This window comes from Trachurus trachurus (assembly GCF_905171665.1).
Source record: "Trachurus trachurus genome assembly, chromosome: 3".
Lineage (NCBI taxonomy): Eukaryota > Metazoa > Chordata > Actinopteri > Carangiformes > Carangidae > Trachurus > Trachurus trachurus.
Genome location: NC_139893.1, coordinates 7,968,621 through 7,995,930, shown reverse-complemented (window position 1 = coordinate 7,995,930; position 27,310 = coordinate 7,968,621). Strand labels below are relative to the sequence as shown.

The 27,310-nt window shown below is 40.0% G+C and overlaps 2 protein-coding genes across 2 annotated transcripts in view; one reads left to right on the top strand and one right to left on the bottom strand.

The window, feature by feature from the left end:
- dpep1 (dipeptidase 1) overlaps nt 1-27,193 on the top strand; it is a 38,435-nt gene extending 11,242 nt beyond the window's left edge. Inside the window, exons 3-12 of the mRNA XM_083999366.1 lie at nt 18,435-18,534; nt 18,755-18,881; nt 20,584-20,716; nt 20,838-20,988; nt 22,573-22,642; nt 23,134-23,310; nt 24,759-24,843; nt 24,944-25,019; nt 25,383-25,518; nt 26,923-27,193. Of these exons, the coding sequence (XP_083855492.1) occupies nt 18,435-18,534; nt 18,755-18,881; nt 20,584-20,716; nt 20,838-20,988; nt 22,573-22,642; nt 23,134-23,310; nt 24,759-24,843; nt 24,944-25,019; nt 25,383-25,518; nt 26,923-27,105 (1,238 nt within the window). The 3' untranslated portion in view covers nt 27,106-27,193. The remainder of the gene's footprint in view (nt 1-18,434; nt 18,535-18,754; nt 18,882-20,583; nt 20,717-20,837; nt 20,989-22,572; nt 22,643-23,133; nt 23,311-24,758; nt 24,844-24,943; nt 25,020-25,382; nt 25,519-26,922) is intronic.
- On the bottom strand, nt 8,267-12,741 carry sult5a1 (sulfotransferase family 5A, member 1). Its single transcript, XM_083999398.1, has 6 exons — nt 12,571-12,741; nt 10,938-11,149; nt 10,145-10,271; nt 9,948-10,045; nt 9,523-9,703; nt 8,267-9,093 (listed from the first exon to the last, which is right to left on the bottom strand). Exons 1-6 carry the CDS (start codon nt 12,707-12,709, stop codon nt 8,921-8,923), a joined length of 930 nt encoding a protein of 309 aa, XP_083855524.1. The 5' UTR covers nt 12,710-12,741; the 3' UTR covers nt 8,267-8,920.
- Nucleotides 27,194-27,310: the final 117 nt, after the last annotated feature.

Here is a 27,310-nt window from a genome sequence, read left to right as displayed (position 1 = left end):
GACTGTGAACTTTACAGAGCTGGTCCAAAGCTGCAGACAGATGGAGTCCTTCTATTGAGCAGGAGAAGCTTCATTTTCAATCTGTAAAAAGATTAAAGTATAAACACTTTTTTTTTAAAATCCTCACAATAAAGTTGAGATCAACACTCCTACCGCTCAAGGATCCAGTTTACATAAAGCTTCATAGAAACATTGCCCAACTGAAGACAGTGGGTTTTCCTAAATGCCTTCACCAGAGAAGTGCGCACTGGTTAAATAAGGCCACCCAGTGGTCAGATGAGGCACTAACATAAATTCTTCTTTTACTCTTGTGTGCATGGAGCTGAACAGAAAAACAAAAACTGGATGCTCAGCGGGAAGGCTACTGTTGAGCAGAGGTAGAGACTTTTTTTCTCCGTCTAATATTGTCTGTTTGGAGTTGAGCTATGATTTATCAACCCTTTCTTTTGAAAGTCTGTTTATAAATGTCTGAAAACATATTTTTCCAGTTTTGAGCACAATATGCTCTTGTTTGATCTGCAGCAATTAACACTGACAGCAGCTTTACCCTTCACCCTCCTTCCCCTCAGCAGAGTCAGATATAAGAGGTGTGAAGTGGCTTCTCACTTGGCCGAACTGTGAGTGTGAGTGCACAGCAAAGAATGCAATCATCACGTGTGTGTGTGTGCGTGCGTGCGTGCGTGCGTGCGTGTGTGTGTGTGTGTGGACTTTATTAGCAGCTGATTCAACAGCTCATCAGAGCCCTTGTCAATTTGATTACTCTTTACATATTTAACAGAAATCAAACAGATCAGTGACAGAAGGTGAAAGAGAAAAAAAAACCTGAATTACTCATGTATAAAAAAAAAGGAGCTTGATACTACAAACACATTAAATATAACATGTTCCTCAAACTAAACTCTTTCTCAACATGTCTGTCAGCTCGTCCTCCTGACTTTCTAAACAGCAAAAATCCACTTTGCAGTTGCACACATCCATCTGGTCTTTAAGAAAATCTTTGATGGAATAATCTTTTATCAAACTTTTATGAAGCGTGCATGTCAAATTTCGATAATGCTTTGGATAGACAAGAGACAACACTGTTTGAACATTAGTTTAAATGTTACTCTCAAATGTGGTTGGAGGACGTCACTGTTAAAATACACAGCACATGCACACCCCACATGTGATGCAAATAAATCCACAAACACATGAGTGAAATACACAAGTTGCACGCAGATCCTAGCACACAAACATGAACTACACAAAGACGAGCGCAATTTTAAAACCTGGTGTTTACATTTTTGCCCACAGAGTTGACAGTTCGGCGTAGCCTCTAGCACAGCTGAGGAATGAGCTCCCCAATCTTCATCGCCTGGCATCCAGATATTTTTTAATTTCAAAAATGTCGTCACAATTTATCAGATCTCCTCCAGCTCCCCCTGAAGCTGAAAGGCCTTTAAAAAAAAGTGTTTTTTCCTATAGACAGTAGTAGCCTACACTCCAACGCCTGTGGACAGACTTCAGTGTGTGGTGGAGCTTCACTTTCATCACAGTCACATCATTTGAACCATATTTGTTCTGTGATGTACATAAAAGCTGTTTTTATTACCGGTGTATCTTTTGATTTTAACAATCTGCCAACACAGCCCCATAGCTGTTGTGTTTATGTGTTTTGATTAAGCTATCAGCTTGACAAAATCAATGGCCAAGCAGTGTCAGCTTAGTATTTTCTTTTGTTTAGCTTCAACACGACTCGGTTTAAACACACACCATTTGAGTGCACCAGCCCAAATGCAACATAAAAGGGTTTCTGCTCCCCAGCAGGCTTTACCCCTGCTTGATTTAAAAGGTAATTCCTTAAAGTTTACAACCAGTAAAAAAGGTATTTAAGGCCTGTACAACCTTTTATGTGGAAAATACCTTGGAGTCATACAGTAGCTTCCTGGTTGGATCCTAAAATGCTTTGCACTGACAGAAGGACTTGAAGCTGTTGTGCGTTACTCTTACAGTACATGTCAGTTAAATGTCAATTACATTTCATTTCGTTTCAAACCTTTATTTATTCAGGGAACGCCTGATTACAAAGATAAGAACAACTACTACAGCAACACCGACCAACCAAACAAGCACAGAAACAAGCAAACAAACAGTACACAGTATGATAAACAAGTTGGTAATGTCAGAATTTGAAGTACATTGAGCAGACACAAGGAGAACAGCATATACTGTAATTAAGGGTCTCAGCTTCAGGGAAGGCATGTACACGCAGTATGAAAGACAAAGTCTAAAAGGCTCCTGAAGGACTCCACTGAAATAAACAGTTTCAGTTTTAGCGAGTCCTGCAGTTTATTCCACTTGTCTGAGGCAAAGAAACTAAAAGCTTTCTTTCCTCGCTCTGTATTTTAACGTGGAATGTCTAATCTAATAAATGATGCTGAGCGGGTGGACTGAAGTACAAGCCATTACTAGATGAGATAACACAACATAGATTAAAGCCATCAGCTCAGTGACAGTCCTGCGCTGGCCCACAGGTAATGATGCCTTTTAGTTACCCTGGCGACTCAGGCAGGGAGGGGGAGGAGGAGGAGCAGTGAGTCTCCTAGCAACAGCACCCTAAACATGGTTCAGAAGTGGATTGTACTACAAAGAGAAATCCTGGTTGTTCAGCAGAAGGAATACAGTCAAAGAAAGAAAGTCAGACAAAAGCACATTTACACTGGTGTGGTTTTTCTTTGATGGAGAGCCTTGAATTAGACCAAGCAAATGTTGGAAATAGTGCTATGGCCATTAAGTAACTTTGAACATGGCCGCGCGACTGATGTTTGTGGTGGCTTCACTCAGTGAAAATACAGTGCTTTTGTGTCACTGAAAAGTGTTTGAATGGAAAGTGTGTGTGAATGTACGACAGTAGGACAGTGGGACAGATATTGTTAGCTAAGCTTCCTGTTACCAGAAACACCTGCGAAGCTTGCTGCTGCTGGGCGAGGCTGTGAAGCACTACCGGGATAGACCGTTGAGGCGTTACCGGAGGCAGTGTGCATTGTTGGATACATTACTTTTAAAAAGTAATAAGTTATGGTTACTTGTTACCTTCTTCAAAAAGTAACTGAGTTAGTAACTGAAATACTACATTATAAAGGTAGCTATACCAGGAAAAGTAACTATTGCATTAGTTTTTTATAAAATGCTCAAATATGGCATGCACAATCGGGAGTGTTGGCAGATGTAATCATGGTGAATCATGGTGAATAATATGATCATAGAAGGCTAAAAATCACAGGTCATGTCTGTTCTGATGATACAAGTTGTAAAACATGTGGGTCCCACCCACACAGGCACGTGCACACATAGGGCCCAAAGGGTGCTTGAGCCCCTGCCCTTTTTGCCTCGTATTAAAAAGTGCCCTTTTTTTAATTTTTTTTTTTCAATAAATGCATTCCTGTTGTGCATGAGGATGTAAACAACCGCGCTGTAAAAATGCCACGGTTATCTACCGTACGCATTTCCTTCCTAATATACACGGTATTGTGTATGTCTACGTTAGTGTGTGTGTGTGTGTGTGTGTGTGTGTGTGTGTGTGTGTGTGTGTGTGTGTGTGTTGTCCGCTGCTGCTCCGCTCTGTCCCTCACTGAGGGGCGGGGCTGCCCCGCGCAGTGCGCGCTCCCTCACATGCACGTCCAGAGAGAGAGAGAGAAGCAGAAGCTGCTGCCTCATCGATAACTCTGTGTTATCCAGATGAGACGCGACAGTGGAGAGACTTGTGTCGAATCTTGTGAGTTATAAATCCACCAACATCACTTCCTTGTCGGTTCTGACAAGTCGCCGTCCACTTATTCAACGATCTTAATATGAGTCATATTTCAGAAAAGCGCCCATTTGTGTTTGTTTAGCTGACTGCTTGTTAAGAGTTAAGCCCTACCCCGTCCTCTGTCTAACATCACCTGAATGTAGTGAACAACAACAGCAACAGGAGGAATCACTCACTCAGCTTGATTTCACTGACTATTTGAATTTGTTTCCAGATATTGAGTTACTGGTAATTGTGACTTTGCTGTTGTAAATATTGTTGCTGTTCTGAAATATGCACAGTAGCAGTCACAGTGGTCATTTCTTGGTTGTGTGTGTGTAGCCTGTAGGCTTAGGCTAGCCTACTTCTATTTTGCACTTGCACTCACATGATTTTTTTTTCCTGCAATGTTAATGTGCACCCAATACCATATTAGCCTTAGCCTACCAGTTCAGAAGTCATGACTCTGTTTCGGGAAGTTGGGAAATTGGTCCAGCATGTTGACTGCAGTCCTGAAGGCGTGCAGGCTTTCTCTACCGACTAAATAGTGACTGTAATTTATTTTAATTTATTTATTTTGATATTAAGGCCTGAAAAAATTGTACATAGCATACTGCCCTTTTCTGATGTTGAGCCCCTGCCCCTCTATAGTCATGTGCACGTCCCTGCACCCACATGTGTCATGAGACTCCCTTTGGTGGGATGTATTGTAGTGAAAGGTCAACAAAAGCACAACCTCTTTCACAAATTAAAATGGTATCACTTCCATAATTTCATTTCCTCTTTCACCTGATGTCGTTAAATATAGGTAATTTCACAACCAGACAATGATTAATTGTCTTCTGATGTGAGAACAGCCCAAAACTCAACTGTTTGTTGTATACTACTTATGGCCACTTCCAGCAGGATGATGCACCATGACACCAAGAAAAACCTTCTCTCACACTGGTTCATCAACTCTCACACAGTCTATAGACATGCACATTAACTCTAGAGAGTTCCCTTATGTATGAATATGAGTGTATTAGGTTTGTCTATACTGCCGTGCAAAGGCAAAAGACCGTAACTCAATTTTTGGCGAAAATGAGTTATTGTCATTTTTGGGACAATAAGCATCAGTTTTATCATGTGAACAAATATTATGGGTCAATTTTGTTGTTTTTTGGAAAAAATAAGATGTTGTCTTTGCCGTAACTTCTAAAAGTCAAGGGAAAACCAAGGCAGAAGCCCGTAACATCAGTTAAGGTACTCTGCCTTTGTTTTGCGGCACTAATGGAACGTTCCGATCATGGTTCCGATGAGTTACGGCGGAGTTACGGTAGTCTGCCTTTGTTTTTCAAAGCACCAAAATGAAGTTATTTACCGCGCTTGTAGTTACGGTATGCCTGTGTATTATGGAATTGAAGGACGTCTCACACACCTTCAGTAAGGATGCCGGGGCCGGTAGCCTTGTTAGCTAGCTAGCTAGCTAGGCTATTTGACAAACAAAACACAACTGCTCCTATATGATCCGCAAATTATAAGTGAATAAGCAACAGCTGGCTTGCCAGCTGCAAGAGATCGTAAATCAAAGTCATACTGAATAGTTTTCTCGTGCCACACAGGCTAGTTAGCCTCCTGCCTGCCTAATGCTGACAGCCCACTGACAGAAAACAAACAACGCGACTCGCGAGTGGGTTGGGGACGTGCACACACACCTACACTCACGCACACACACACACACACACACACACACACACACAACTCAGCAGCGAGCTGGAATTTAGATTGCAGCCTACCTTGTCTTAAAACCTGGTCAAAATCCATGGCATACAAATATCCACTGAGAAGACATGATTGTTGACAATCCATTTTTTAAATCCACCACGAGTTTTCAGCATTAGCCCAAAACAATCTGTTGTTTACAGATACTTGCTTCATACTTTCCATGTCATCTGTCTCTGAACTCTGTCTTAGTGTGGCTTAGTAACGAAGATGTTGCCCTCTAGCTTTTGGAAGTAATAACAACTCCTATCTGATGTCTTGAAATGTCAAGAAAAATAAAAACAGTCATGTCGATGTCATAGGCTGTGTTGGCCAGAAAAAAAAATATCAGTGGGTGTGGCCATTGTTTGGCATGGAAAACATTATTTATTTTTATTAGGCCTATATAATTATTGTAATTATGAATTATAAACTGGTATAAAATCTATGAATCTACAAGTTGCACCTGCATTTAATGTCACAAAAATAATGAACATGGGGTACAAATTGTTTCATATGAGTTTGGATTAACTCATTCATCCATCCATTCATTCATTCATTCATCATCTGTGGCTATTTATTTCCCATTTTATTCAGGAAAATGTATTAGTATTTTATTCATCAATTCTAGAAAACTTAAACAGTGTCATCAAACATACTGACAAAACAAAAGTATATTCTGTTATTAAAATAGAAGTTAAGGTCTTTTGCCTTTGCATGATCCACTATTGTTCTTTGGATAATGCAAAGGCAGAATACAGTAACTTCCGAATAAGGGTCAAAGGTCAAGTTTAAGATTAATTTTTTTTGGTGGATAAATAACTTCATTTATTAATAGTAAAATGCCAAATTTTCAGTGTTCTACCTACAACTAATTTGGCAGGACACCAAAATAACTTTAAAGTCATTTTTCTCAGTTTTACACTCTGGTGAGTTAAGGTCTTTTGCCTTTGTAGGGCAGTATACATGTCGGCCCTGTGATAGATTGGCAACCTGCCCAGTGTCTGCTGGGATTAGCTCCAGCTCCCCATGACCAAGCGTGGATAAGCTGTATTGCCGATGATTGGATCGATGATTGTATGATCATGAAGCATGTTCAGTGAACTTAAGTGTTGCTCTCCTGTCTCCAGATATGAAGCCTGTGGGAGGTTGTACAGCATGAGACTGGGAAGATTAATGTGCAGCGGACAAAAGTGCAGAAATAATGCCAGAAACCATGTCAATGTGAACTAGAATCTCAGAGGTGAGAGTCCAACATCTTGTCAAGTTCATACCTCATAGAACTGAGTCTCTGTCCAGAGACAACAGAGAACAAGGTAAATACTGAGTGTTTTAGCAGTGTTGAGTAACAACATATACACATTACAACATAGCATCTTACAACACTGTTTGTGCAACAGGATAAAATATGATCTGTTTTACAACATGGTAAAACCCTTGTACTGAGCTGAGCTGAGTTCACCACCCATCACTCTGATCTGAGAGTCACTGGCCTGAATCTCTACTGCAACTATTCATCTTTCTCCAATGGTTTTCAACTTCTTCTAGTGATGCACAGACAAGACTTCATGTTGCAGCACATGTGTTTCATCGTCAGTAGCTGTAGCTGTGAATACAATGCTCTGCACAGATCGAATCAGGAACCTTAAAGCTTTCTGACAGTGTATTGTTTGTCAAGGTTGTGTAAAGACTGTGTGGTATTGACCAAACACTCTTACGGTGTTTTCCAAGGCCAAATTGTGGGGGAGGTGGTGTAATATGATGTAAGCTAAAGCGACTTGTGTTGGTCAAAGATGACGATGGAAATGTTTCCTTCATTTCATTTCCTCTTTCATTGACTTTGTTAAATATAGTAATGAGACTTTATGACTAGACAGTGATTCATTTCAGTATGTATCACAGTGGGAAATAGCCATGTGAGAGCTGCTCCGATCAGTGGTAATTCCCCCAACAGCTGTTTGTTCCTTTATTATTTAGGAACACCTGTGCACCTGCTCATTCACACATTATCCAGTTATAAGACTGTTGTGTTGCAGAAGATGGAGATATGTTTTTCTTTGTAGGTATTGTGGCTTCAGCATTATGTTTTCTTTTTCCTTAAAGCCCTCTTTTTTAATCGTCAAGTCCTATTTCTTCGTTTTAATTTCTCATAAGTTTAACAGGGTGTATTCTCAGCATTAACAACACGTTCTTTTCTTTTCTTTTTTTTTTGTTATAAACTTTTATTTGATTAAACCACAGTTCTGCTCCCAAAACCATTCTACTTTACTATTTGGCCAGAGGTTGTTTCTAGCTGTTGACAAGACTATAACAAACAATTTCTTTAATTACAACAATGGAATTAGAGGTGAAAATGGAGAAGATAGTGATTAAGATCAATTCTCCCACACTGAAACAGCAAAATGTGATCCTGAGGACTTCAGCAACAGTTACCCGACCAAATAAAAAAATAAGAAAAGAATAAAAGCAGTTAAACAGTTATGCAGTGAAAACTCTTTATGTTTTTTTTATATCTATATTTTCCCACACAGCTAGTGTAACCGATGTCATATCTGGCCCTCTGCGTTGTGTTTCTCACGGCCTGCCCTAGGTGGGGTTCGATCCCACGACCTCCCGCACCGGAGGCGACGATGCTAACCTCTTCGCCAAGAGGTTGACAACCACTTGGCAGGTTGGTTAGCACGTCTTTTATGGGTGGAGTGAGTGCACATCCGCTACACTAGACCCACATACAAATCATTTTAGATTAACATAATAATCAGTAGCACCTGGGACTTGAATTTCATCTTTTTGCTATATTGTCAGTTTTATCACACAACCTGGAACGCCTCAGATTTTAAGCATCTTTTCATCCCAGTTATCAGAGTTCATCCTTGTAGTCACAGAGCACAATGTGTCCTGCAGTCTTTGTAGCCTACTGTTTATTCGGGCATATATATATATATATAAGTCACTCAATAGGATTAGAAGCACTCCGGTGTGTGGAAACGGGTGTGACAACACCTTCCTCTGCCTGTGACAGGATGCACAAGGACGACTCAGCCCCCTGGATGTGCAGCTTTTTATTAAAACCTTTGACCCGTCCTTCCCCCTCGTTGTGCTGCTTACATGACAGACGATTTCTGTGCTTGTATAGCACATTTGCAACCTTGAACTTTTTTTTTTTTGCAACCTTGATTTTGTTCATGGTTATCCATCAAAAGATGTTGAGATGGACGTGATCTGTTTTCATACATTCATGACATTGATCACATACATGCATACATACAAAGCAAAAACAACACAAAAGGTATAGAAGCTTACTACTCAAAAATGAATGAATTAAAATGTCCCGTTATCTACAACTATGAAATTACTTTATGTGTAATAGCTGTGCGTATATCATATACAGTACAATCAAATATATGTCTAACAGCCGGCAACATGATTCCCAACCTCATTAACTTCACTTTTTTCGGAGTTCTGTGTTCTCCCCTGGGATTCGCCATCCAAAGTGAAGTCCTGCATTTTGGACTTGAAGATGGTGTCAAAATATCGATTCTGCTCCTCTGTGAACATGGTTTTCCAGTCTCCAGTTTTACCTGGATTGTAGGAAGTGAACATGAAATGAAGCAAAACATGTGCTACAGGTAAATGTACACATGTATACAGCTGAACTGAATAACTGACCATGATTCAACATATAGGCCTGTTGACAGAGTGAAGTGACACTTCAGCTGTATATCTATTTGTTAAAGGAAGTATTTTTGCACACTTCCTGAGAATGAACTACTCTGACCTCTATACATACTATACTCTATACATATGAAACTTAAGCCGGAAGCTAGTGAACTTAGCGTGACAATAAGACTGTAACAGACAAGCCACTATAGGTTATGGTCTTGACCTTGGGATATTCTGGGCAGTTCTGACTCTGACTTTTTTTTACATTTGGACCCATGTTGTCAGACATAGGACGTAATCAGTGATTCATGTTTGATGCTTCTGCACATAATAGCACAGAACCTCACCTTTCCTCATGAAGGAGCCCTTGCTGTGGTCCATTATCTCCTCAGAGACGAGCGTGTAGTTGACCATGTTGTTATTTTTCATGCTGCTGAAGCTGCAGTACTGCACACAGTTGTTGAGCTCATCCTCCTCCAGAGGACACTGCATGAAAGAGCTCACCCTCTTTATGGCGCCACGTAGGTCCTGACAGCAGGAAGTTGAGGAACAATAATATTAAAATGTATTCAAAAAAGGAATGGAAATTCAAAACTGCATGACTTCAGTGTCTGTACTGTGGTGAGCTCTTTTGACTAGTTGACTGCAGAGTAAATAGCATTTACTAAACTGCATTTGAGCCTTTGTGATTGAGGAACAAGATAAGCACTTTATAAGAAACTGTACTGTTTTTTCAGTATCATATATGGTGTGAATCGCTTCTCTCTTTTACCAGTGACAGCTCTTCATACGTGACGTGAAGCAGATTGTCCATAGTTGCTGTCTGACTGGTCCAGCCTTTGATGTGGTCGAACCAGGAGCCAAAGTCCACTAATACAAGTGAGTGTGGGGAAAAAATATGTTTGTTCAGGTTAAATACTTTTGGTTGTAAAATATTAAATAAACAAAGAAAATGACATGTCAACTCACGTGTGCCCTCCAGGAATCGATCTATAAACTCTGGAAATGTTCCCGCCTCGGGGAGAAAGTTGGCCATCTTGTGAAAGTGGTAAAAGGACACCACCACGTCTTTAGGATTCCTGCTAATGTAAATGACCTGGGATAACAAAGAGCAACGCTGTCATGATGTTGAACAGGATATTTCACTTTTGACTTTTACACCAGGTAACTTCAGTAAACTGATATCACTCTGTACTGGTTCTTACTACATTTGGGCCTAGGCACGCCACAACTATGTCACAAACAGCCTTGACCTGACGTTGACCTCTTAATTTTAACTGTGGAGTTCCTCTTCTCCCTATGGTGCAGGTTAGTAAGTGCAGGGTGGACAGCATGCCGATCACCAAGCCAGAACGCAGTAACTACACAGGCAAAGTGCAGATACTGTATTTTGTGGTCTGCTATTGGGACACAGCAGTCTGGTGTTCTTGTCTGTATGCAACATCTATTGCACGTCATGGGTGGGGGATCCCTCCTCTATTGCTCATATTTTTCCCTGTTAAAAATTTTTACTCAGCCGTTAAGGGCGGATGTTGTTATGATGCAGTGTAAAGCCCTTTGAGACAAACTGTTTGTAAAAATGAGTTAAACAGATGAATTTGCTTTGCCTTGCCTAGTGACACTGTAAACAAGGAAAAAGCAGGAAGTACACACAAAGTACCAAATTACTAGTGACTGCATTTTACATTTGTGGTGATGTGTGTATCCATTCTTGAAAAAAAACTTTGTGGTCTAAATATTTTTATAAACATGTAAATCTGACCTTGGCTTTAGAGCCCTGGAGTGCAGGGCCCAGTAGGTGATAAGGTAGATGTGTGGTGATGACTCGAGGTTTGGTCGGCGAGGCCTCCAAAACCGCAGCAAAGTAAAATTGCTCCAGCCATGGGGCCCGGGTCCAGTTTGGGACAGTCTGGGTCAGGTGTGGGTCCCCTCTGCTGGATATGAGGGTCACAATTTCCTGCATCCATGTAGTACCTATTGAGAGGAAAGAGACGTGTGTGTTTGTCATGTCCTCATTAACTGGAGCACTTCTCATGTGATTTTATTGATTAAAGGGATAATTGAGCATTTTTGGCAAATTGGCCCATTGCCATAATCCCTATAGTCATACCAGTAGGTTCGTTACCTTTAATTGTCGGTGCAAGCTATTTTTAGAACGGCGGAGCAGAGCCGCGAGCTGCTCAGAGCTACGCTACGGAGGCTAATGGGATTTCTTGGTTTTCCTCATCAAACTCATCAAATACACAATCCAACAACTCCAAAACGCTCTGGTGGACAAGTTGTGACCTGCACATTCACCACGTTATGAGATAATAACATGAGTTTCATGAGGGAAACCAAGAAATACCATTAGCCTCCGTAGCGTAGCTCTGAGCAGCTCACGGCTCTGCTCCGCCGTTCTAAAAATAGCTTGCACCGACACAATTAAAGGTAACGAACCAACTGCTAAGACTATAGGGATTATAGCAATGGGCCAATTTAACAAAATGTTGAACTATCGCTTTAATATGATCAATTCAATATAACAATAACCTGTGAATTTATTCTTCATTTGCACTGGCAATGGCCCAGAATCAAATATTTTGCACAACCCCACCCCATTTTTACACAATGAATCGCACTGAGGTCTAATCTCTAAAGGATTTCACAGGTTCACATGTCCAGTATTCAAGTTCGTTCATTTATACAAATGGGTCTCTTTGGATTAAACTGATACGATGCCCACAAACGAAACATGACCCCATAACCCTTAGTCGGGAACCTAAGCGGGTATTGTTGCCGTCTGGCAGCAGTGCTCTCATGGGGATTGGGGACGTCTCCTGTTACCATGGTGACTGCTAACCGGTTGGTCTGTTAGTGACAGAAGGATCCTTTGTCTGTTTTCTCCCAGTTTGTTTGTTTTGTCATTGTGACAAATGTAAATCACATTTGTTAGGCAAGGCAAGGCAAGGCAATTTTATTTGTATAGCCCGTTTTTACAAACAGTTTGTCTCAAAGGGCTTCACATGGCATCGTAGCAACATCCTCTGTCCTTAGACCCTCACATCGACTGAGGAAAAACTCCATGGAAAACCCTTTTAACAGGGAAAAATCGGAGAAACCTCAAGGTTAGTTTTTTTTTAGTTCATTACTCTGCATGTCCTCACTGTAACCAGATCAGCCACACCTTCTGCTTAAATGTCCATTAAAAAACCCAAAAGGAACCTTAAAAAAGTAAAAAAAAAAAAAAAAAAAAAAAAAAGAAGAAGCTCACACCGCAAAGTTATCAGTCAGGATGTAAATGCCAGTCAAAATGTTACCGTGCAGTTTCAGCAATGAGCTTCTTATCACACGAATGTGGTTACTTGCACTACATTTCAAGGTACAGCTTCTGTCATATGGTTGTCATCACTTACCTGACTTTGGATAGGAGGCGATGAGGATATCCGTGTCCTGAAATGGAAATTTAAGAGCAAGTTTTAAGGATTCCTGTGTGTGCAGATGTCCAGGGAATGAAATCCCATGAAACATCTCTGTAACATCCAGTCTGGCCATATCCAACCCTCTTGTAAGTACACACTGCTGCTCTCTCTTTTCTAGTTTCCTCTTGTTCGTGTTGTTCTCCTTTGGTGTGTACCTCTCTGTGGCCCTACTGATGAATACCGTCTGGCAGCAGGAAATGAAAAAAACAGTGGGTGTTTCTTGCACTACAACACAGATTAGATTGATTTGTGCATGAGCTAGTGAGCTATGTGAACAGGAAAGACATAAATGTTGCAATTACGTGTGTAATGGTCTGTCTGGTGTTGGGCGGGGGGGGGGGGGGGGGGTTGCAGTATATATTTGCTGGTCACAATCTGTGGTCCTTAATGTGTCGTCTGTCGTTAAATGGTCGCTCTTATATTTCCACCTACACCAAGTATCAGGCACTTCTACAACTTTACAACTTTGTTATGACTTGTTTGGCTAAAATGCACTTTAATGGGAAAAACAAAATGTAATTAAATCTTCAAATTGTGGGAGCTTCTGCTACAAACAAGCTTAAAATATAGACTTATTTAATTTTTTTCAGAACAATTTCTCATGTCGGGGCTTCAATACAAGAGGGACATTACACACGAGCAGTATGGAGGTATTTGGATGTTTTTTGGTGTGTCTTTTTGGACGAAGAAAGTTGGTATCCATTGACAACCATTATATGGACAAATACTGCTGCACGGAGCCCCCGTAACTCAGAGAAGGCACGGAGGACTCTGAAAATTCTCACAGCTCTTTGTCGGCATGAGGGTGAGTAGATAATGAGTGAAATTTGAATTTTGGGTGAACTATCCCTTTAATAAAACATGCCGTATAAATAAACTTTACTATTTTGAGGGAGTCGCCCTTGCTGAGGATTAGATTAGATTAGATATCTTTAGATATTAACTCATTAGGGTCACTTTTATCAGCCACCACAATATGCTGGCTGATAAAAGCAGAAGTAAGCGGAATGTTTGTGTTAATATAAGTCTTAAATAGTTATATCTTCCGACGGGAATCACTTATATAGAGTGTTTGGACCGAAACACGGGTCTGTCAGTCACTCTGCTCTGCTGTAAGCCGAGGAGAAAACTTTCCTTGTATCCTACAAGCTTTATCCAATGAGGAGAGAGAACGGCATGAAGGGCTGTGTGTGCAGCCAAGGGATGCGCGTAAATGTGGTGACGTAGGGACGAGGACCAATAGATCCATGACGAGGGCGGGGACTGCTAACTCCATCGGCTGACAAGAAGTTAGCCAAAACGACCGGATCGCTTACTTCTGCTTTAAAATGCACTTTAATGGGAAAAACTAAATGTAATTAAATCTTCATTTTACTTAATCAAACATGCCGTATAAATAAACTTAACTATTTTGAGGGAGTCGCCCTTGCTGAGGATTAACTCATTAGGGTCACTTTTATCAGCCACCACAATATGCTGGCTGATTAAGTCATTGTAATAATCATTAAGTACAAGTAGAAAAGTGACTCTTTGTTTTAGAGTTGTTTTATTTCTTCAGATATTTACAAAATATCAAACATGACTTACTCTTGTCAATCAATCAATCAATCAATCAATCAATCAATCAATCAATCAATCAATCAATCAATCAATCAATCAATCAATCAATATCCTTTATTTAACCAGGTAAAAAACTCATTGAGATTTAAAACCTCTTTTCCAAGAGTGACCTGGCCAAGACGGCAGCACACAACAGCTCAGCTTTAAAAGTACAGTAGAACTTATGTCGCTCTTCATTTTCTCACTCGCTTTCTCAGCTACTCAGTTTGGTTTTATAAACCTCATCAATACTATTTTGGTTCACACGGCTGCAGAATAAGAAGCTTTTCTTGGCCTTAGGGTTGCTGTAAAACCAGCTGAACGAAACAGACGCAGCTAAATCTATTACTGACTCAGGTCAGCCCCGACTGTATAAGCACTTTTAAATCCAGGTTAAAAACATTTCTCTTTTCATGTGCTTATAGCTGAGCTCTTTTTAAGAACTTTAAACGTAATACTTTTTTATTCTTCTTTGCTCTTGCTTTTAACTCTATGTTTAATGTTTACAATTTTTTTCCTTTTAAAAAAAATTGTTTTTATGCTGTTCTTTTTAAATGTTTTGTCTTTATCTAAAGCACATTGAGTTGCCTTGGTATGAAATGCGCTATATAAATAAAGATGCCTTGCCTTGCCTGAAAGAGTCACACTTCTCCTTCAGGAGTTGGTGGAAGTGAAAATGTAAATATTGGACCTTTATGCGTTGTTGTGGTCAGTGACACAATGTTAATGTTGCTCTGTGTGTGTTTGCTATGTGTGTGTAAACAATTGGTAACACTGAAGTTAGCAACCACTGAGGTTTGCTGTAACAACTGTTGCCTATATCAGTGTGTTGGAAACATGTGAGTGTAAGAAGAACACATTTTGGGAACTGAGCTTACGACTTATTTTCTTTATCAGCATTTATGTGCAAAAAATACAAATTTTAACTAACTTTTCCATCTGGTCTTAACTTATTTAATATGACATAAAGATATAACCTACAGTTTTTACTGTGAGTTTTTCTTTTCAGGATGCACCTAAAATATTTTAAATGGTGTTTGATGGGTGAACAAAGCTTCACTTCAGTCTTAAAGGGGAACTATGCTGTTGCTAACCCTCCTCCTGGCCATGTGCATTTGTTTACAACGAAGCCAGTGAGAAATCAATCAATAGAGTGGTAGATAATGTTATACAATGTTAATGTATTTTGAGTAGTTTAATTAGTCATAAACAAGAGATTATGGGTTACGTAGCACGTTTGTGCAAAGCCCAGAGACGCAAGGCAGAGAGCCTCCATTCTCTCTCGTAACAAGTTACATGTCATTTATTAAACCATCGCAATTACCCCAAAGCTGTTTAATTAAAGGTGTACAGAAAAGAAAATTGAATTTGAGCCCACTTTGGGTCATAAAATTAATGTGATAACTCATCTATCAGACGATGTAGGCCAAACTCTGTGCAAAATTCTATTTTTGAGTAAATCCGGGATGAAAGTGTGTATTTTTTTTTCGCATTGGATAATGCAGGCGCACAGATTATACGTCAGCCTGCACACGATTCACCAGCCACTGATATTGGATCCGTCATCCGTCATTCAAACGTCTGAGACACGCACACACACACGGAGCTCGGGCTCGCCCCAAGCTTTGAATATCCCGCCCGCTCGATAACGACCAATCAAATTCGTTTTCCTCACTCGGGTAAACTCGTGTTGCAGCTCGTGACAACTCGGCGCGACAAACAGGACAAACGGCCATTTCTGTACACCTTTAAGGTAAAAATGTAGCATAGTTAAGATTTTAAAAAATCCTGCATAGTTCCTCTTTTAAGGTTAGTAGCGGTTGAAGGACATGCACAGTAGATACTGAACTGATCAGCACGGCTGTGAATCGATTATTCTACACTAAACATTGACCAGACAGGACATAACAGGAGATTTCCTGAATATGTACAGTATGGAAGACTGGAAAGAGAAACAAAATAACAACACAGATCACTAACAGAAAATCAAATAAAAAAATAAAACACTGACTCAGACTGATGAACTGCAGAAGTTATTTAAGAATTTATTCCGCTGTGCCAACAAAATAGTACCACAACTGGACTGTTGCTAAGCCACCACAAAAACAGAAACAGGGCACACACCAGTGCTGTTCTCCTAAACATCATCATTGTTTAATCAAATTATTGGTGTAGTGTTTTTGGCTGAATATTGAACCAGTTACCTGTGCGTCATTTACTGGGGAACATGATCTTTATTGTATGATTAGAAGAGCAGCCTTGAAGATAAGGCTGTTGTGTTGGTATAGGAGCAATAAACCAGTACTTTCACAGGTGATGTCTCACACAAGGTTTCTGTATCTTAATCATTATCAAGTTGTTATCAACTGAACTTGTGAAATTGTCCCTGAAACGCTAAAACATACTGGAGCGGGATTCTTCAAATACGAGAAACATTTTCTCAATACATCCAATTCCACCAAGGTGAAAGTGAACGCAACATGAAAAACAACTATGACATACTTTTCTTTTTCAAACAAGCTGTCCCAATTTGTAAGAGCACAACTCTCTTTTTCTTCTTGTCTCTCAAGTTCAGAGGATTATGTTTACGTAATATTATAGTACACTAGTACAAAGTCAGTTGAGCAATAACAGGAGTGAAAAATAGTGAAAGACATATAGAGAAGTAAAGTGAACACACATTCATAAAACAGAAGAGTTGACATTAATTGCACGTTTGCATCGTATTGTAAAAAGCTGCAAGTCTTAACACCATCAATATGTTGCCCAGAATCTCCTGAAGAATATATAAATGTGGGAAAATGCTGAATCATGCTGTTAAAGAACAAAATTCCTGGATCTCCTTTAAACTGGATCAGCACCAGAACGTTTTGCAAAATGAACAGCTGAGTGAAAGCATGACATCATCAGTGGAGGAAAGTCAGTGCTGAGTTATGTGTCGTTTGGTTTGTTGTATGGACTTTTGCCTTAATACAGGTGGATATTGGCATTTATTCTATTTTATTTCTAATCATCTTACGGTGTGTTGAAATGATCACTGCAGCTGTCTAAAGGTAAGATAAGAGACCTGGCGGGGCACAAATATCTTGTTAATCAAGAACACAGGATGTGTGACGGTCGAGCATTGGTCCTGACGGTAGACTTTTTGAGCTGATAGTGTTGCATCGTCAGAGTGTGGTATGAATTTGACATCAGTATTAGTCAACAGCTGTCAACATGTGGCCTAGTTCGAAGGATGCAATTGGTTGTTTCCTCCATGTTTCATGTCAACAAAACCTCACAGTGCGCAAGTCTTCTTCAGTGACTTCCTCAGCTTATGTGACACATCAAACCCCAAACCTGCTAAAAACAAACTGTATTTAATCTGGAGTGAACTGAATATTTGCTAGGTTTATTTTTTATTGACTCATAATATCATGTGCAACTGATTGCAACACTGTGAGTCACTGACATATTTTTAATAGTCAGCAGTTTAGTTTTGCACCAAAGATTTTTTTTTGACAATAAGAATAAAGATAAACATACACAATATTGTACTTTCCTATTGTACTGGATCTCCTAAAGCAACTAAATTTCAGGGATTATTGTATAAATCTCTCCCACATTTCCATTCTAACTTTATAAGAAACTCCAAGTCATTCTCCTTCACAGTGGAGATGGTTAAACGGCTCCAGATCACTGTGCCGTGTGAGAGTGTTTACAAGTCTGCACTGAGCTTCTCAAGGGCACTGACTCTAACAGTGAGCAATAATATTGTCCAAAGCAGAAGTTGTAAACTTTAGTCAAACTGTCATAAGGTGTATTATACATTAACTAACATGCGTTGGCTAAACATTACAGATACTATAAGTTCAAGCTACTGTGCTGCGTTTATGACCCCCTGTCACTGTAATGAGAAACAGACTAAAGATTAGAGGAGGAGCGATGAGCAGAGACGATATTCAAGGGCATAAGTGAACAGACAGAAATGTGGAGTGGGAGTCTGATGGAATCTGCACAGATATAAACATTAAACAAAACCAAAGGACTAGAAACATCAGAGAGAAGCATTTGTTCCAGGAGCAGCTGGTACCATCAGGAGTGTCATCCTTGAGATTGAGCTAAGAGAGAGGACAGTTTCAGGGACAGAGAGCAACGTATTTAAAAGAGTGTAAGAGTTTCAGAAATGCCGTCCCAGGTTATCTCTGCTGTGTGTTTAGCTCTGTGGGTCGGCGCCTGCACCTTCACCTTCACCTCGGCCGAGGACACTCACATGGCCAGAGCTCTGAAGCTGATGTCTGAGACGCCGCTCATCGACGGGTAAGTGGAAACGCCTTGCGTGCTCTCTGTGATGGTTTTAATTATGGTGGGTGGTTTGCCACAGAGCCACAGCAGCACTAAATGTCCTGAATTCTTGTGTAAAATCTGAACTCTGTCTGCAACGAGCACTTTTACCCCCGCCACCCCCAGGCTGTCAAATCACTTGATTTTTGAGAAAAGTGTCTGAGTCTCAGTGACGTCTTCCTCTCTTGTGTTTCAGTCATAACGACCTGCCTTGGCAGCTTCGAAAGCAGTTCAACAATCAGCTCAACAAAGTGGATCTTAACACACTGGGCACTACACACACCAACATCCCTAAGATCAAGGAGGGACGGCTGGGAGCTCAGGTACAGTACATCCAGAACAAAATGTACTGGGAACTAGAGGGAACTGTACTCACTATAGGCCAGAGGACACTCTGGAGTATCTCTCAAATGATCCATGCTCGAAGAGTTTCTACTCTCCAAAAGCTTTGATTTAGTAAAAACTCTATAGATAATAGTAAGAATAAGTGCACGTGAACATGTCGGTCCAAACTTTAGGCCCCTGACATTTTTTGACTGGCATTAATTCAAGAACAATTTGTGGTTAAATGATTCACAAATTTCTTAAGATTTAAAGAGTTTGTTCCCATGTTATCCTGTGGTTTTATTCAGTCACTGCCCTCTGGTCTGACGTAGCCTCACAGACATAGATTTGTGTCATTTCCCAATAATGAAGTATACTCATTTTATATATGGGGAACCGATGACATCAGTTCTCCAACACCCTGATCTGGGATCCGTGCATCCTTAGCTGTGAGGCTACGGTGGCCCTGGGAGCTCAGAAGAGACATTCAAATAGTCAAAACACAAACAAATTTAAGTAAAAAAGTAAAAAAGAAAAGAAAACATGCAGTGCAAACACTGACAGCATGTGCCAGATTCAGGACTACGGTACTCTGGTTTTATGTTTTATTTTGAATCACACACTCATGACCTGATAATCAACTAGACCACAGTGAGGACACAGAAAAAAAGAGTTGATCAGCTGGTCCTGAAAATGTCCTGAAATGGCCTCTGCGAGGTATTTTTTCTTTTCTTTTTTACACTCATCCATTCATGAAAACAGCCCCTGAGGGGTGAGTTTTTTTTGGCGAGGATGTACATTTTTTCTGCACAAACCAAGAGAGACAGGTGATTTTTAAAAACTCTTTCTTTTTCTCTCTCTCAGTTAACTAATGGTCACCAACAGGAAATTAAAGAATGACAGAAAAGATCATATTAAATATCACACAACAGACACACACCAATAGGTGCTGGTCTCAATCTGGTACAAATGAAGCACTGTCATACTGTATGTGTAAGTTAGCTATATAGTTAAATGTATGCATGATGTATAATGTACAAAATGATTGTTTTGCCTAAGAAGTTATACAAAAGCCCTAGTCTTTAGGTTTTTTAAAATCTTTTTTTGATTAGAAAAATGATTCTGTCAAAATAGATAAATACAAAAAAGAAAAAAGAAATGTCTTTCAGGTCTTCCATTGAAAGAATAGTATGATTTCTTATTGTAAGTGTGATTACTTCCATGTGATTTAAAGGGGGCATATCATGAAAATATCACTTTTTAAAGGCTCTTTAACATATATTTGGGTGTTTGTCTTGCCTTCCGGCCCCAAAATGTGAGAATTTGACAAAACAATCTGTAATGTGCAGGCTCCCTAGGTTGAAATCCACATGGTTTTACGAGCTGTTCCCTCAGTTGTCTTCCACTGACTGTAACTAGGTTTTGAATTTGCATAACCCCACCCCTACCTGGTACCAGTAGAAGCAGTGGTTCATTTGCATTTAAAGGGACAAGCACTGAAACCAGCCATTCTGAACAGGGCTGTTTTAAGCGGATGAAAAGAGCTGTGATGTTTGATCCTTGGGGTATTTTGACCAAAGCATGTCACAGATATGTTTTTAAGACACCTGGGAACTGTTTTTAATTTGTGGAAAGGGGGCAGAATATGTCTCCTTTAAATAAATGCATTTCACTTCATGTTCTCCTCTGCTCTGCTCTCAGTTCTGGTCGGCCTACGTTCCCTGTGAGTCTCAGTACAAAGACGCAGTCAGACAAACTCTGGAGCAGATAGACGTGGTGCACAGGATGTGTCAGAAATACCCAGAAACCTTCATGTTTGCCACCAGCAGCCAAGGTGAGACTTTAAACTCTTACAGTAACATCACACACATTTATAACAGTTTGTTGCCACCTGCCTGTGTTTCCTGCTGAATCACCTGCCCTCCCTCTCTCCCTCTCTTGTCTGCACTGCTCAGACATCATAGAAGCCTTCACCATGAACAAGACAGCCAGTCTCATCGGAGTGGAGGGGGGTCATTCGATAGACAGCAGCCTGGGCACCCTGCGCACCATGTACCACCTGGGGGTGCGTTACCTCACCCTCACACACTCCTGCAACACACCGTGGTAAGAACCAGGAGCACGGCAGCTCCATGCCTTCACATACCCTACACAACACACACACACACACACACACACACACACACACACACACACACACACACACACACACACACACACACACACACACACACACACACACACACACACACACATGTGACCTTACAACAGTTAGTAAACTTGTAGTAGTAAACTCTCACATCTCTACCTTCTCATCTTTGGCGACACCTGTGGTGATACCTGGTACCTACAGGTTTGTTTGTTATCAATCTGATAAAGTAATGCAAGTTTAAATGGTTGATGGTATAGTTAGTAAGTAGATAATTAGAGTTTTTTCAGGTTTGTTTCATAATAATAATAATAATAATAATAATAATAATAATAATAATAGTAGTAGCAATAAGACATTTATTTATAGGCACCTTTTAAGGCACCCAAGGTAAGAGTTAAAGGTACAGTGAGGCCAGAAGAAAAACAATCAGACTACATGGGCCACTTTACTTAGATGTGTTTTATTTGTATAATGTACACAAATGAATGTGCTCATGTTATCTGTAGAAAAGTCCCACTGTCCCTACAGGATGCAGCAGGATGAGGGGGACAGTGCATGTGGCTTAGGTCTTTATGTATCTTTATATATACTGTACATATATATGTATGTATTACTGTAATGCATGATGCAGCCATGTGTTTGTCTATATCTCATGCTGTTGGTCATAATTTTCACGGTCTGTGTCCATTTCTTTGTTCTATAATAAGAATAGACTGACTGACTGACGGTCTGAGGCCCGTCCCCATCATTGGTCAATAACTTCCTCGTAATTTATTTAAAAGTCCATCAGAGTCTATGACAAGTGTTTTTACAGTGCAGACACAAATCGTACCAGACATCCAGATGATAATACTGTGAAGTGCAGACCTTGTTTATATCGTATTCAGGGAGTCACAGACTCAATCACTACTGTCAATAGAGAGAGATTTTAAAGACATGTTTAAATCAAAATGTTTGAGGTTGCTACTTTAAGAATAACATAGTGAAGTGAGCAAATGGCTCCCCAAATAGTTTTAGTTTTACTTTCATGAACTAACGTATCATTTCAGCTATAATTACATATCCTGCTTGATAGATGAATGTATAACAGTGCAGTATAGTTATATGTTCTTTATACAACATCTTGATTTGTAAATTAACCAGTTTCTGTTTTTGCCAAGTACAAAGTACAAAGTAGCCTAAATTTAAGTATACACACTGCAACTTAGATGCACTAATTAATGAATTAATTCTCACTCAGTTGCAGCTGTGCCCTCTCTCACAGTCAGTTGAGTTCGTGTAGCAGAGAGTTTGGGGGTTTCCTTCAGGCCTCCTGTGGCTCTGGAGGCAGAAGGTGTCAGACTCTCTGGCGCTGAGATACTGTTTGTAGTGTTTGTGATAATATTTCCAAAGTGCTGTGTGTTTGAATAAAGTCCCTCATCTAGAAACATGATACCTGGTTGTTATTTGGAAATCCAAAGAGGAAAATCAAATCCCATTGATCTCTGTGATGTTTTACAGTAATGGTGTTTTGTCTGGTTTTCTTTTTGTCTTATCAGGGCAGATAACTGGCTTGTTGACACTGGATCAGAGCCGTCTGAACACAACGGTCTGTCTCCATTTGGAAAGGTACGATTGCAAACAACACAGCTTTCAGTTTAATAGGTTAAAAATTACTGTCTTACAATGTCATACAATCATTGCATGGCAAAGGTTTCATCAAACATTACCGCGTGTAAAACAATTGAAATTGCACAACTGCAATTATACATTCCTGGTAACAATCAAAATGACATTGACACTGTACTTGTACTGTGTTATACAAAAGATAAAACAAGATAATGTGTCTATAAAATGTGTTAATTGTCCATGTTTTATTGTCTTACAACAGAGTCAGTAAAGATTTAAAGTAATATTTTTGATACTGATCAACAGAGAAAGACAATGTCACTATGTCAAGGTGAACAGTTCATTTAAACGTGACTTGCCGTCAAACTACTGAAAATGATGGTAGAAAGTAAAGAAATAACGTTTTCCACAGGTTTTATGTATCTAAGTATTTATTTATCTGTTTATTTTTGGCACAGTGACCTATTTAAACTGGTGTTTTCCTTCAACAGCAACTGATTAAGGAAATGAACCGTCTGGGGATGTTGATCGACTTGGCTCATGTCACTGTTGAGGTCATGAAACAGGTGCTGGACATGTCCAAAGCTCCGGTGATCTTCAGCCACTCGTCCGCCTACACAATCTGTAAACACAAACGCAACGTGCCCGATGATATTCTCAGGAGAGTTGTGAGTCTATGTGTGTGTGTGTGTGTCAGTGTGTGAGTTAGACTGAAGGAGGTGCAGAGAGAGTGGGTGAACTTGTGTAATCACAAGGCGAAGAAGTAAAGACAAACAAACAGTAAACAGCAGTGGAGGACGTGTTCAGACCCTTTGTTAAAAAAAAAAATACTAGTACATTCATTTAAGAATATGACACTCGAAGTCAAGTAAAGACAAACACTTGAAGTCCTACATTAATTCATTCACTGTCAGGAGATTTTCTTTTGTCAATTGTCATATTTGTGATATTATTTACATGATTTCCATGGGATGACATTATTGGTAATGCTATGTGAAGAGGGTCCTTTGGTGGGTGAGTAGTTCAAGAGCACGCCCCAAGCAGTAGCTTATTTGTTTGACTCCCAACTAAGTCAGTCATTAGCTGTGTGTCTGTCCCCTCAGTGTCTCTCTTTTCCTGTCCTGTGTCTCCACTGTCCTAACTAATAACGGCCAAAATACCTGAAGAGTAACTAAAAAACAGCATCTCATTGTGGTAGCTGGTTGAGGTGGAGCTATCCGTAAAAATGTATTAATTAATATACACATTTAATGCATCGTTCCCAACATGCAATGAAGTGTTCTTATATTTTATACACAAATTAGTGCTCTTTTTTTTGTCCTTTTCTGTGATCTATTTGAAAATACTGGATAAAAGACCTCAGCTTCAAATGAAATCATCTGAAAAGTTTAGAGGGTAAATATCTTTTTATTGGAGCTGGTGCCCAAACTGGATGTTGCCAGAATGGTCAGGAACCACTTAGCTCATGATAACATATTATGTGTTCCTTTATGATCATTGAGAAATGGATACTGGAATATTAAAATACCAAATTTCCCCCTGGTGGAAGAAGAAATATGAGCATATGACTAAATGTCACAGATCTTTTTTAGACGTTGATATTGGACGTGGAAAAGCTGAATGTGTCAGATGTCCTCCTTCCTACTGAAGCTGTTAAACAACCATGAAAACACTTCCTCTGTTCCTGCTCACTATCTCAGATGACTGACACACCCTGAACATCTTTATGTCTTTATGGCACCAAAGGGATCCAAGTGACTGCACTTCAACTGATGCATGAGCAATGGCAGTTTCCCATCTAACGGTTATGAAACTAGAAGATTATTGTTCTGCAAAGTGAAATAACAAACAGATAAAGAATACAGCTCCGTCCAGGAAACAGGCATTGTGATAGATAAGACAGTGGAGGTCAATACCCCGGTGTACTCGGGTTATTGCAGGGTTGAGCAGATCTCTTGGCTCAGGTTATGTCTCTTCCTGTCCTGCGCTCGGTGGGTTCAGCGTGTCTCCAGTGTAATAAAGCAGAAATTACAGTGTCTCCTTCCATGGATCAGAGTTTCCAGGTCAGTACTTGATGTGTTTTCGCTGCCATGTAACAGCTTGTCTGTCTCTGCAGAATGAAACTGGGGGAATAGTCATGGTGAACTTCTACAATGACTATGTGACCTGCAGCAAGACGGCAAAACTCTCTGATGTTGCAGGTAAAACACAGTTCAATCGAAAAAACGACTTTCAATCTGGTTAAATATTATCATCAGTGGTTATTATTATGCATAAAACTGTCCATTTTATTCCCTGTAGATCACTTTGACCATATAAAGAAGGTGGCCGGGGCCGGTATCATTGGCTTTGGTGGAGACTATGATGGAGTTACCAGGTTTGAACGAATGACTCATCAACTTTTAATAAAACAACAGTGTTTTCAATGAACGGTGCGATTTCACATGAATATGAATTGTTTACCAAATTAGTTTTTTAGTTTTGTCCTTTTTTTCTTTGCTTTTCTTTTTTCTGTCACATATTTTTGACTTAAATATTGAAATAAAAAAACAAATAGTAATTGTCAAACTCTTCAACAACAGCAGATAATAATTAAAGGATTTAGATCTTTGTTTTTTTAACCTAAAATAATATAATTGGGGACGTCTAATTAGGGAAAAACTTAAAAAAGAAATATATGCAGAAATAAAAAAACTCATAATCAGCTTGGCATCACCTGTCCTGCTTGTCGTCCTCTCAGACTACCGGAGGGTTTGGAGGACGTGTCCAAGGTGCCCAACTTGGTGGCCGAGCTGCTGAGGAGAGGATGGAGTGATGAGGAGGTGAAAGCTGCTCTGGGAGACAACCTGCTCAGGGTCATGAAAGAGGTCGAGAAGGTGAGGAACACACACACAACACACACAAACAACACACAGTTTCTCCCAGTGTTTGCCGCTCTGATATCAGTCTGAGCACCGTGCAAAAGAAAAGAAAGAGAAAAACACCTGCTCTGTTTTTGTATTTTATTTCTGGACAAAGAGGCACTCAACTCAGAGTTTACACCCTGGGAATATAAAATAAACTGCAGCACGATCTCACAAAGTTATTTATCTGTTTTTTTTATAACAGAGGAGGTTTTGGTGCTTTGGTAGCAGGAGACATAGGGAAGAGAGACACACACGTGGTTTTCATACACTGAGATTCTCTTTCATGTGAAACTACATACGATCAGCTTGTCGGCCTCTTTGCTTCCTGTCGTCTCTCCACGGTGGGTTAACGCCCATCAAAGGCCTCAATCAGGTTGCCTTGTTGCCACAGGCTAAAGTCAAACCGGAGAGGCTAAAGTTTAGCCATTTCAGGGTCAGCGACAGTGACAACAGTCTGACTCGCATGACTATATCAAGACAATGTCTTCATGTATTTGTATTTGTTCTGCTCACTGTGAGAGCAGAACTTTCAGATAATAAAACATAATTACAAAAAATTGCTCAAGGCCTTCAATCGATAAAACTTAAGTATGGATGTATCCGGTAATGAGAAATACACTACTCACAAAAAGTTAGGGATGTTTGGCTTTTGGATGAAATTTCAGAATGCACCTACAGTAAAATGCACTATAACCTTTACAGGTGAACTTAATTTAACAAAAAGGGAGATCCTCCACGCTTCAGCTTGACAAACTCTGGACCGGTGCGTCTCAGGGCTGGAGACAGATGAGCAGTAGAGACAAAGGGAGGGCGGGGCTGGAGCACACGGTCGATTACGTAATATAGATTTATTGAGGTGCGGTCACATCTCAATAAATCTATATTAATCGACCGTGTGCTCCAGCCCCGTCCTCCCTTTGTCCGAACTTAATTTAACCTTCCCTAAACTCTTGAATGCACATGTCCAATTGTTCTGTGTTTCAGTACTTATTGAATAACATGCTGTTCTCTAACATGGTGATTAACCACAAACATCACAAGCACCGTCTGATTTATTGGTTCAGTTCTCATTGAACCACTAAATGTTCTGGTTCAGTGACAGTTTGTGGACAGTCCTCTTCTCTCTCCCTCTCCTCTCCACCATGTTCAAATCTTGACATCATGAGACCAAGACAACACTTTGATCAAGTTATCAAGACATTGAGATTTTTGTTGTGCTATAGCCACCACTGTTGTTAGCTTTTGTTTGATATAGAGAAATTACCAAGGTCTGCTTTCATGATAGAATATCACTGTAACATGAACTTTTTATAGGGATATTCTTCGAGTAGTGTAGTTTTGACAGTCATATCTTTGTGTGTGTGTGTGTGTCAGGTCCGTGACAGTCTGAACACCACGAGTCCAGACGATGTTCCTATCCCATACGAGGAGGTGAAGAACCCGTGCAGGACGAGTGTAGGGTATCCCGACGTCGACAACGGAGCCGCCCGCTCACTGAGTTCACTCACTCTGCTGCTTCCTCTGGCTCTTCAGGCTCTCGTCACACTAACGGCTTAGTGACCCGATTATCAGTTATAATAATCAATACAAGGGTTTGTCAATGAATTTTTCTAATTTGTATGTTTTTAAATGTCAATGTCATGTAAATTTTTTATCCTCTGTGCTGACAGAGACAATAAAGAACTGCAGTTCAAATTGTGTCAAACATTTTGTTTCTTGTCTTTTTTGTTTACAGTTTTGTGACAAGTTCACTGAGTTTCAC

What these genes read in the sequence shown, in the direction of transcription:
- sult5a1 (XM_083999398.1), bottom strand. Translation starts at nt 12,709, where the DNA reads ATGGCCAGACTGGATGTTACAGAGATGTTTCATGGGATTTCATTCCCT. An exon ending in TCCAGGGCTCTAAAGCCAAG is followed by an intron (nt 10,272 to 10,937) that starts GTCAGATTTACA and finishes TTGTTATCCCAG; the next exon opens with GTCATTTACATTAGCAGGAA. An exon ending in GGGCTCCTTCATGAGGAAAG is followed by an intron (nt 9,094 to 9,522) that starts GTGAGGTTCTGT and finishes CCTACAATCCAG; the next exon opens with GTAAAACTGGAGACTGGAAA.